Source organism: Erinaceus europaeus, chromosome 7 (genome assembly GCF_950295315.1).
Source record: "Erinaceus europaeus chromosome 7, mEriEur2.1, whole genome shotgun sequence".
NCBI classification, from domain to species: domain Eukaryota; kingdom Metazoa; phylum Chordata; class Mammalia; order Eulipotyphla; family Erinaceidae; genus Erinaceus; species Erinaceus europaeus.
In genome coordinates this window covers 37,485,968-37,498,258 of record NC_080168.1, presented here as the reverse complement: position 1 = coordinate 37,498,258, position 12,291 = coordinate 37,485,968, and the positions used below count along the sequence as shown (strand labels likewise).

At 37.3% G+C, this 12,291-nt stretch overlaps 1 protein-coding gene across 3 annotated transcripts in view; it reads left to right on the top strand.

Moving 5' to 3' along the window:
* PLCL1 (phospholipase C like 1 (inactive)) overlaps positions 1-12,291 on the top strand; it is a 520,815-nt gene that overhangs the window by 390,348 nt on the left and 118,176 nt on the right. The window contains exon 6 of one of the 3 annotated variants that reach the window (XM_007534411.3): positions 6,665-10,051. The exons of the other annotated variants lie outside the window; for them this stretch is intronic. Within the exon in view, the coding sequence (XP_007534473.1) occupies positions 6,665-6,847 (183 nt within the window). The 3' untranslated portion in view covers positions 6,848-10,051. Of the gene's footprint in view, positions 1-6,664; positions 10,052-12,291 lie in introns of those variants that run through there. 3 annotated transcript variants of the gene reach the window in all.

Genomic DNA, 12,291 nt, shown 5'->3' with positions numbered 1-12,291 from the left:
AAAGTACTCATTACAGCAGTTATAGTGTAGATGGTATTATTCACCTGATAAAAGAGATTACTTGTGATTGTTTAAATCCAAAATTTTATCCTATTTTATTTAATCTTTAGGACTATGACGCTTCATCTTTTTTACAGAAGGGAAAATGGGCCAAGGAGAAACTGATGGAGTTTAAAACAAACTAAGCTGCTCTATTTTGGTCTTGGTTCCAGTATTCTTGATGCATCCTATCTTTCTTATTGGCTACATCTGTTTTCTAAATTCTATAAAGTCTTATAACACAGACTATGATTTCTTTTTATCTGTGTTATTTTCATGGGTGTCAATGAGTCTGAGATCATAATGTGTTTTGTGGAGTGTTTTATTTGCATTTAAGAGATACATCATCTTGTTGTGGCTACTACAAATTATTGGATTTAATTTATTCATTTTTATGCAGTGTCTAAGAATGAAGTTCAGTTTATACACATGTGTGATACACTGAGAAGCTTCTTTGATATAATAATTTGAAAAAATATTTTATTACTGATGTAATAGTATTTTCTAAGATTAAAAGATAATAAGGATATAATTCTATATTACCCCCAAGACCAAAGTTCTGAGCCCCACTCCCATCCAGCAGTAACCACCAAACATCTCCCAAGGTCACAAGTATACTTTGGCTATATGCAAATGATTTCTTTTCAGATTCATGCTTTCAGTTCTCTATATTCTACATGAGTGAAATCATCCCATAGTTATTCATCATTTCCTTCCTTCACTAAGCATAATCACTGCCAGTTCTATTCATTTTGTAACAAAGGACACAATATAGTCTTTGTTCCATGACTTATTTTTTATATTTATAAGACTCAGATGAATTATTTATATTCTATTATTAGAGGCAGCCCACCCATATTCTATCTAAGTATTCTTCATAGGGCCTTTTTTTTCTCCAGATAGTTTAAAATTTTTTAAAAGTTTTTTATATTTATTGGATAAAGAGAAATTAGGGGTAAGGAGAGGTAGGGAGAGAGACAGAGAGACACCTGTAGCACTACTTCACCACTTGTAAAGCTTCTCTCATGCACACAGTATCTGGGAACTTGAACATTTGTCCTCCAATATTATAACATATGTGCTCAATCAGGTGTACCACTTCCTTGCCCTTATTTTACACTTTAATCAGAAAAATAAAAAGACACACACCAGAGAAGCACAGGGGCCATTTGGGCAAAGATGACTGAGCCTGTCTGGAAATTGATGTCATTTTTATTTACTTCTAGATTCTACCTTCATTTCTTTTCTAAGCCACACTTGTGTGCTTTCTTTTCCCCTTACCTTTCTAATAATAGAGACAGTGGCCTAATAATTTTTAAATTCTAGATCCTGAGAGAAAAAAAAATAGAGAGTTAAGGGAGGGAGAGAGGAGGGAGGGAGAGAGGGGGGGAGAAAGAGGGAGAGAGAAGGGGAGAGAGAGAGAGAGGGAGAGAGAGAGAGAAAGAGAGAGAGAAAGAAAGAGAGAGAGATAAGCACTGCTTAACCATTTGGTGCTGTCCATGGTGCTCCTATGTAGTGCTGGGGATTGGACTCCATCCTTTACCCATGGTAAGGTATTCACTTTACCGTCCGAGCTATCTCTTAACCCTGGATTCTATTTTAATGCAAGCTCTGCCCATTAGCTTCTGCATGACTCTGGGATGAAAAACCAAGTTCTACTCCTTAGTTGCTTTATGGCTGTAGAAAAGGTAGCCACTGCAGGCCTCAGTTTTGTTTTTTTCAATACAAACAGAAAGTAAAAGAAAAATATCAAAATATGAAACTCAGTATTATGCTGATAAAGAACTATAAGGTCAAAGAGGAAATTAAAATGTTCCTGGAAACAGGTTAAAATGAAGACATGAACTGTTAAAACATTTGGGACGCAGATAAAACAGTTCTGCAAGGAAAAATCATAGCCATACAGGCACACATCAGGAAACAAGAAAAATGTCAAATAATCTTAGCTCATGCATGAAGGATTTAGAAAAAGTTAGACAAAGGAAATTCAAAGTAAGAAGAAGTAACAAAGTAATAGAACTTAGAGTCAAAATAAATTAAAAATAAATTTGTAATAAAAATTAAAGATACCATGAAGCTAAGAGTTGGTTCTTTGAAAGGGCAAGTAGTGACAACAGCTAGGCCAAACTCACAAAAACAGAAACAAACAAAAAAAGAAAACTCAAACAATTATATTGTAAATGAAAGGGTAGAAATCACAACAAACACATATTTGTTACCAAGCTATAGAACCTGGATGAGATAGGTGAGTTCTTAGAATCATACAAACTCCCAAGACTGAACCAGAAGAAACTAGAAAACATAAACAGACCAAAGAAAATGAAACAATTTTCAAAAGCCTTCCCAACAACTAAAGTCCAGGTCCAGATTTTTTTATAAATGAATTCAACAAAACCTTTAAGAAAAAGCCACTACTCACACTGTTTAAGCTCTTCCAAAGTTAGGAGGACACAAGAATCTCCCTACAACCTTCTATGAGGCCAACATTAACCTGATACTAAAAACAAAGGCACAATAAAAATAGAACTAAGATTAATATCCTTGATGAACAAAGATGCTAAAAGACTGAACACAAGTATAGCGAATTGGATATAGAAGCATTAAAAAGCTTGTAAATCATGGCTAAGTAGGATTTTTCTCATGGATGCAAGGCTGATTCAATATATATAAATCAATAAATACAATCCATCACACCAGCAAAAAGAAAGTAAAAAATCACATAATCCCAACAGATGCAGAGAAATCCTTTGAAAAGATTCAGTACCTTTTTATGATCAAAACATTAAAAAATGGGTACAGATGAGAAATTCTTCAATGTTGTTGAGTGTATATATATATGTGGAGATCGGGTTATGGGAATTGTGTGGAATTGTACCCCTCTCATTCTATGGTTTTGTTAATGTCTCCTTTCTTAAATAAATAAAAAAATAATAAAAAATCCCAATTATATATTTCATGGAAATTGAAAAAAAAAAAAAAAAGAAAACCTACAACTATCTTCATTCTCAATGGAGAGAAATTGAACATTTTCCCTTTTAGATCAGATACAAGACAGGAATTCTCCTTACCACAAACATAGTTTTGGAAGTCCTAGCCATAGCAATTGGGCAAGAGAAAAAAAATCAATGTAGAGATTGGAAAAGAAGAAGTAAAACTGTCACTATTTGCAGGTGATATGATAGTATATATAGAACATCCAGTGAGAAGTAAGATGGCAGGCTACAGAATCAAATACAAAAATCAGTGGCATTCCTCTCTGCAAACACTAAGCCAGAAGAAGAAATCCAGAAATCAGCCTCATTTACTATATCAGCAAAAACAAGCAAGTATCTAAGAATAAACTAAACATAGGATCTAAAAGACTTCCACACTGAAAAAATTTGAGTCACTATACAAAGAAATAGAAAAAAGATAAAAAAGAAATAGATATTGTTGTTAAAATTTTCGAAGGCTCTTGCCGGGCCGGCTAGCTTCACGGCGGGTAACAGAGATGCGGAGACAACGGCTGGGCAGGGCAGCTGTATTTCTTTATTCAGGAACAACGATTCATAAACTAAGACAAACTAATCACCAAACAGAACTCTGCTGTCTCTTTGCAGTGGCGCAAGCACTCTTTCTTTTTCTCTGGAACTCAGGAACCCAGGAACTCTGTCTCTCTGGCACTCTCTCTTACTCTGTAACCCTGAAACTCTCGAACTCAGGAACTCTCGCACTCTCGAACTCAGGAACTCAGGAACTCAGGAACTCTCGGACTCAGGAACCCTCCCTCGGGGTTCCTTGGGGCGGGGCCAAGCAGGCCCGCGAAATTAACAGGACTCATCCAATTCTCTTGGCGGGGGAGGGCTAGAACAAACCAATGTAAAGCATACGACAAGATATACCGTACTTACGGACTGGAAGAATTAGCATTGTTAAAATGATTGCACTATTGAGGGCCATATACAGATATAATGCTGTCCCTATTAAGCCTCCAACAAAATTTTCTAAGGGAATAGTACAAAAGCTGTAAAAGTTATCTGTATTCAGAAAATATCTATGATCACCACTGCAATCTTGAGAAAAAAGAACAAGAAAGAGGCTTCACATATCCATACCTCAGACTATACAAGAGGACTATTGTAATACAAACTGCCTGGTATTAGAACAAAAAATAGACACAAAGATCAAATGGATAGGACTGAGATCCTATAAATAAGCCTCCACACCTATGCATAACTAATTCTGGACAAACATTTAATGGAGAAATGATACTTTTCAAGGAATGATACTGGGAAAATTTGGTTGCACCTTGCAGATGAATCAAACAGGACCACCATGTATTACCATGCACAAACATCAACTCTAAAGGGATACAATATACTGGAATTAGACCAGAAACTCTCAAATATATCAAAGAAAACTTTGAGAAGACTTTTCATGATCTTTGCTGGGGAAATGTTTTTGAAGATGAGTGTCCAACAGCAAGGAAAATAGGCAAAGGAGAGGATTACCAAAACAGGAAGATACACTACAGAGTATGAGAATATCTATATAAGCTGTGCATCAGACAAAGGGCTAATAACAAAAGTAAAAAAAAAAAAAGAATTCAACAAATTCAACAATTAAAAAAAATAAAAAATGGAGAGAGGGCATGAACAGAATCTTCATCAAGGAGGGTATACAGATTATAAATAGATGCATGAAAAAATACTCAAAGTCACTTATGATCAGAGAAATACCAATAGAGACTGCAAGGAGATACCACTTTACACTTGGGAAAATGTACATATTAGAAAGGACAGAAACAAGTGTTGGCAAGGATGGTTTTGTGTGTGTGTGTGTGTGTGTGTATGTTTGTGTGTGTGTGTAGGGTGGTGGTGGGGGGGACCCTTCTACACTGCTAGTGAAATGTAAACAGGACTTTTCCTTTGTGGGAAATAAGTCTAGAACACTAGTCAGGGATTTATCCTTTGACACAGTAATTTCACTCCTAGATATTTATCCAAAGGAAATGAAAAATACCTATCTGAAGATAACTGTGTACACCTATGTTCATAGAAGCAGAATTTGCAGCAGGATTTGAGTCTTTGTAATTATTATTTAATTTCCATATTCTACTTTGTTTATTTTACTACCACCAGTGCACCAGTGTTGTCACTGGGCCTAGGTACCCCTGTGACCAATCCACTGCTCCTGGTGGCTATTTCCCCTTCTGCTCCTCCTTAAATCTCCATTTGATAGGACAGAGAGAAATTGAGAGAGTAGGGGGAGAAAGGGAGAGACTCTGAGAGACATCTGCAATACTGCTTCACCACTCTTGAAGCTTTCACCCTGCACGTGGGGAGTAGGGGGCTTGAACCCAGTTTCTTGCCCATGGTAGCATGCATCCTTTATCAGATGTGCAACCACTTGGCCCTATATTTTATTCAGTTTAATGTATTAACTGCTGGAGATAAGTTTAAACCAGTTTGTCAATCTCAGCTTACCTCCTCTTAGAGTTATATCAAACAGCCCGTACCTTTGAGTCTCAAAGAGTCCCAGCAGTGAGTATGACCCATGGAGAAGTGGAAGATGGTGGCCATATGTTGTCAGGATGGCAGGAAATCAACTCCATCATTTATTCCCTTCTTATTCCACACTGTCACTGCAAAATTTGTCTGCCACTCTTGGCTGTGGAACCATAGGCAAGTTTCTCTGCCTTTCAGAGGCTTAGGGGATGATGAGCTAATACCCAGTACAGTCTCTTGTTGGATCAACAATAAATAAAACACGACTATGGCTTTTACTCATATGAGGAAGATAAACAGACTCATTAGACAGAATTTAGATTATAAGGACAAAATAATGGTTCACAAAAGGGCAGGGGGGGTACGGTGGGTAAATTTAATGAAAAGGGGTCAATTATACTATAAGGAACAGAGACTAGACTTTCAATGGAGAAGGTAATACAGTATATACAAGAAGTATCAAGCTTTACTTCCAAAAATTACTCAGTGTTAAAATGCAATGTTACGTCAGTACAAAGTAACTGCTGGCTCAGGAGGTGTTTCTTTTCTTAATTGTTTAAGGATACTCCATTCTGTTTTTTGTTGAGGCTGCACCCACTTGCATTCCCACCAGCAGTGTCACAGCTCCTACACCCTGTTAGTCCAGAATACCAGTATACTCCTAGGCATCCACCCAGAGGCCACGAGAACACACATGCAAAGGGATATGAAAACCATCCTTCAGTTTGAAAATATGAGAGATGTCCTTTGAGACGAAATGAATGGAGCTGGAGGTGTTTATGCTCAGTGAAGTAAGGAAGGCACTGAAGATCACTCACTAAAAGACACTCAGATATGGGATACCAAGAACTGAAACACATGAACTTGAAGAAAAAATGTAGTCACCTTGTCTCTAAGGCTGTGTGAGGACTACTGGCTGTCTGGTGGCTGTTGTGGGTAGGGAGTGGGCACAGAGCATGGTGGTGAGTGCTGTGTGAAGCTATACCCTCGTAAATTTATAATCTCATAAATCACTATTCAATCACTTGTGAAAAATTTTAAAAATAAGCATAACTAGAAAACAGAAATAAAGTGATACCACTCAGGATATACCTCACTTTTAACCATTTTCTTCGGTGTTTATTTCGACCTCTTTGTAGGGCCAAGGAGATCTGCTGAAGAATGCCAAGAATGAAGCCATAGAAAACATGAAACAGATCCAGTTGGCATGCTTGTCCTGTGGTCTGAGTAGATCACCCAGCAATGGGACTGAGGCCAAGAGCAAGCGTAGCCTTGAAGCCATAGAGGAGAAGGAAAGCAGCGAGGAGAATGGGAAACTGTGATCTGGGCAGTGCCCTTCCTGCAAGAACTCTGGGGTTTCTTTCTTTCTGTAAGCTTTGTAGAAGTTCACAAAGTGATGTCCTCTATGGGGCACTGGGCAGAAACATATTTTCACAATATCAGTATTTTAATGCAGTTAATTTATCTAAATTAAAATCTTTAGTAGCTGTGTTTTAAATTTTGAGATATGTGCACATGTGAGTGGAAGTATGTGTTTATGCTTGTGAGAGGGAATCCATGAGAGAGGGAAGCTTGAAAGAGAAAAGTGTGTGTGTGTGTGTGTGTGTATGTGTGTGTGTGTGTGTGTGTGTGTGTGTAAGAGAGAGAGAGAGAGAGAAGGACTTGTTAAAATCTAGTCTTTGTTGTGTTATTCATCTAGTAAGTTATTTTATCATCTGGGGGCAAAGTTACTAATCTGAAATTCTAAGGAGCACTCACTGTAATCTGTTGCTGTGTTTAATTTTACTTTCTAGCTTTGTCATTTAATTTAGATCTTTCAACATAGCTTAGTGTTGAAGGAGGCCAAATTTACCAGTTCATAAATGTTCTATAGACTAAATCTAGATTAGAAACATTTCTCAGATTCACAGTAGTAATGAAAGTCAATAAGAGATCAACAAATGATCAGAATATCTAGAAAGATCAGAAAAACTAGTTCAGTGAATTCTTTGAAGCATTTATTAAATAAAATCAATCTCTAGAAATAATTTTCTTGTATTTTTTGATAAATAGACATAATGGAAGAAGTTATTATAAATCAATTTATTCCCACCTAAGTAATACTTTGAAGCACAATGAAAGTCCTGTTATAATTAGGAATGTTTGCATGTTTCAAATATTAAGTTGTGAGAGTTCAAGGTTGCTTTGTAGGAAGGTAATCTACAGTTGTTTTCTGGAACAGACATAAACAGATGATGGAATTTAATTTGGAGACTAAGTTTAAAGTAACAGACGTTATTCAAACAATGCAATACCAAACTGAGTTGATAAAAGTCCTGTGGGTCAGATAACTTCATTATGATTTCAGACACCTATGATGTGATCTGAACATATGCAGAAATCACATAGGTGAAAGAAATGACTAAGTGCATTTATTATTGCATTTAGTTCATTTTTGCTTTGATATTTTCTTAAAGTGCTTGAGTGTATATGTCTGTTACCTCTGGAAGAACCAAGTGTTCTGTGGTTATAAAAGTATATTTATTTAAAACATTGCTTTTATTTTGAAAAGCTTCTATTTGGTTTGATTAATAAATATGCTAATTTGAGGAGTCTAGGGAAAATAATTGTTGAAATTTTACAAATACAAACATCTTGTATAGCTACCATGTTTTTTCTGACTTCTTAACACTATTCTGTTCATGTTGCTTATTACTGAAAAAGTAAAGACATGGAACAACACCGTTGATTGTTTTGCTTGTGAATTGATTGAAAAAAGGGAAAGACAATGAAAACAGATTGTTATATATAAAAAATACTTAATAATGTATGTTTCCATATACATATAGGATGGAATTATCCCTTGGTTGAAAACTGGGTAACTAGGGAGGCGTGTGAGCTTGTTTTAAGGGAGATTTCCAGTGGTGCTACAGTTGTCTGAAAAAACTCTCTACTCTTCTTGGTACTTGATCTGTATTACAGAAGGAGAGCCTAATGGTGATGGCCAATGGCTGAACTTACACTTACCACACTTGAGGACCTGGTTCCCACCTTCAGGGGGAAGCTTCATGGATGGCTGAAACAGTGCTGTGGGTGTTTCTTCTCTCTTACTCTCTACTGCTCCCTCCATATTACTGTCTCTATCCAGTAAATAAATGAATAAGTAAAATTTTAAAAAAGGATAGGAAAATGGTTGGAAAATACTTATCTAAGCCCCTTCTAATGGAAAAAAATAATGATACAGATGAGAACAAAGTCCACTTGACACAACCAGCTAGTTGGTTTCACTTATGGGACTCTGCATTCCCTACGTTCCCGTTAGAGAAATTCATGCTTTTAGTGGTGGGACAGAAAGGTGGGAAGCAAACCTAAAGAGTGGCAAATTCAGAGAACAATGTGTATTCAGTCCCGTATTTAGAGATTCAGATTCAGCCACTGAGAGCAACTTCCCTAGATTATTCTATTTGTCCTGGAGTTCCGTCTCATACTTTGGATCTATTGCAAGACAGGGGCCCTTCATTTTGCAAAGCTTATGACAAGCTACTTTGGGAAAAGATCCTGACACTTCAGCAAAAAGGTTTTACAGGACCTGATTAACTAGTGAGGTATTTATTTTAAGAAAATGACAATTTTGTAGTAATAGGGAAACATTTATTTATTTACTTTTGCCTCATGGGTTATCGCTGGGACTTGGTGCCTACACCATGAATCCACTGGTGCTCCTGGCAGCATCTCCCCCACCATTATTATTGTTGCTGCTGCTGTTGTTGTTGGATAGAACAGAGAGAAATCGAGAGGATAGGGGAAGACAGAGAGGGGGAGAGAAAGATAGACACCTGCAGACCTGCCTCACCACCTGTGAAACAACTCCCCCTCCACAGGTGGGGAGCCAGGGACTCAAACCAGAATCCGTGTGCTTCATACTATGTGTGCTTAACCCAGTGTGCTACCACCCAGCCCCCTTAATAGAGGAACTTGATTTATTAATTTTATTCCTGGTATAGTTTTTCAGCATTCCTGTTTTATAGCAGTCTTTATTACCTTCATTTGATTATAGGAAAATCAATGTCTATTTTGTTGACTAGGGATCCTGAAAGGTTACACTTAGTGACTCTCAACTGGATGACTTTTCATTTCTCCACAGATGTTTTAGAAGTATCTTGTCAGAATAAAGGAAACTGGGATAACAAAAGCCATAAAAAAATCTAAGTTTACATTGCAGTCTATTTAAGTTAATTTTCATTGCAAAGGTGCAAAAATGAGATTTTCTTTCTTCACTTATTTTCCTCGTGGTCACCCTGTTACTGGTGGCACTAGGCAAAAACGCATTTCTATGCTCTAAATTCTTTAAGTCTGCACTGGCTTTAACTAGTATGTATATTAGAATATTCTAGAATACAGGTCTATTTACTCATGTTGGTGCTTTGTTTGGATATTAATAGATTTGTGCTCCTTTACTGACTTTCACATCTGCATTTGTCTATCTAACCATTGCCACACCTCCCATACAAGATTTTATTAAAAATTTGCTTATTTGTGTAATATTCTATGTCTGTCTTAATTATTTTACTGAAGTTGCCCATTTGGTGGTATACAACTTCTTAATAGAGTGCAGTACCTAATTGTTTAGATATTAGGGTGACTAAATCTGGCATATTAATAGCTTCCAGTATGCTAGTTAACAGTCCTTTTTATCTTTTACTTATATCACCACAGACCAGCATTTTTTAAAAAATTTTTTATTTAAGAAAGGATTAGTGAACAAAACAGCATTTTTTAACAAGGAATTAACACAGTTTCTTTGTGAGTAAAATAAACCATGGCCACAGGGAAGGGCAACAGTAGCTTTTTAAAGAATATTATCTGGCACTTCTTATCTCGGAAGAAAGCAATGAGACACAGTCAAATGTAAACATATATTCTTCACCTGGAATGGAATTAGAGAATAATATCAAAGGCAAGGTCTCACCCAAGTAATGAAGCTGAAGGGTAGTCATTCCACACCTGAAGTCTCTGGACACCTTCTGAAGTGAAGCATGCTGAGGTGGCACTCATTGCGTTGACTAAGTTGTGATCGGCGGATGCAATATTATTTGATATAAATTGAGAGAAGCATGCAGGAAAGTGTGCCCCACTCTAAGGTTCCAGGACTGGGGGAAATATAGGATCTATAGTGGAAATGTGAGGTTCCTGCTGTCTTAGGGTTAAAGAAGACAATAGATAGTTATTGTTATCATCACATTATTTGGTAATTGGGTTAACTTTGAAAAGTCCCTTTGTTAGGATTTGCTGTATAATACCAAACATCTTGTATATAGCTGTGCCACCGGTTGCTTCTGTACTCCCTGGTAGGCTTTTGAGAGAGTCAATATATCAAAGACTCAGCCTATGTATTAAAAAGACTAAATCTGTGCTTTAAAAAGTTTGAGACATACAATCAGTTTTTCCCCTCATATTAATTAGGGATATATGTGACTACAATTTAATAAGAATGTACATAAACACCATTCCCACCATCAAAAGACTGTGTCCCGTCCCACCCACCCACCCCCGCAGCCCTGCCGCCCTGGGAAGCTCACCCTCACCCTCACCCTCACCCCAGGGTTTTTAATTTGGTGTCCTACTCTAGATTTAGTCAAATCCTGCTTTCAGTTTCCCTTTCTGTTCTTCTTTCTCAACTTCTGTTGATGAGTGGGATCATCCCATACTCATCTTTATCTTTCTGACTTAGCTCACTTAACATAATTCCTTCTAGGTCCATCCAAGATGGGTCAAAGTAGGTGGGTTCATTTTCTTAATAGTTGTGTAGTATTCCATTGTGTATATATATATATACCACAGCTTTCTCAGCCACTCATCTGTTGTTGGGCACCTGGGTTGCTTCCAGGTTTTAGCTATTATGAATTGTGCTGCTACTAACATAGGTGTTCACCTATCTTTTTGGTTGGGCATTACAGACTCCTTAGGGTATATCCCCAGGAGATAAATTACTGGGTCTTATGGAAGGTCCATGTCTAGCCTTAGTTCTCCAGACTGCTCTCCCCAGAAGCTGGACCAATTTACATTCCCACCAGCAGTGCAGAAGGGTTCCTCTGTCCCCACAGCCTCTCTAGCATTTGTTGCTGCTGTCCTTTTTGATGTATGCCATTCTCACAGGAGTGAGGTGGTATCTCATTGTTGTCTTTATTTGCATTTCTCTGATAATGGGAAATCTGGAGCAGTTTTTCATATGTTTGTTAGCCTTTTGGATCTCCTCTGAAGTGAATGTTTTGTTCATATCCTCTGCCCATATTTGGATGGGGTCATTTGCTTTTTTGGTGCTACCTTTGCTGAGCTCTTTGTATATTTTGGTTATTAGTCTTTTGTCTGATGTATGGCATGTGAAGATCTTCTCCCATTCTGTGAGGGGTCTTTTTGTTTGTGTGATAGTTTCTTTGGCTGTGCAGAAGCTTTTCAATTTGATGTAGTCCCATTGGTTTGTTTCTGATTTGGTCTTCCTTGCAGTTGGGTTTATTTCATCAAAGATGTCCTTGAGGTTTAGGTGGGAAACTGTTCCACCAATGTTTTCCTATCAGTATTTGACAGTTTCTGGTCTAATGTCCATGTCCTTGACCCATTTGGAGTTGATTTTTGTTTCTGGTGCGATAGGTGATTCAGTTTCATTCTTCTGCATGTTTCAACACAGTTGTCCCAGCACCATTTATTGACTAGAGTTTTCTTCCTCAATTTAATACTTTGGGCCCACTTATCAAATATTAGATGTCCATAGGTGTGGAAGTTTAGTTCT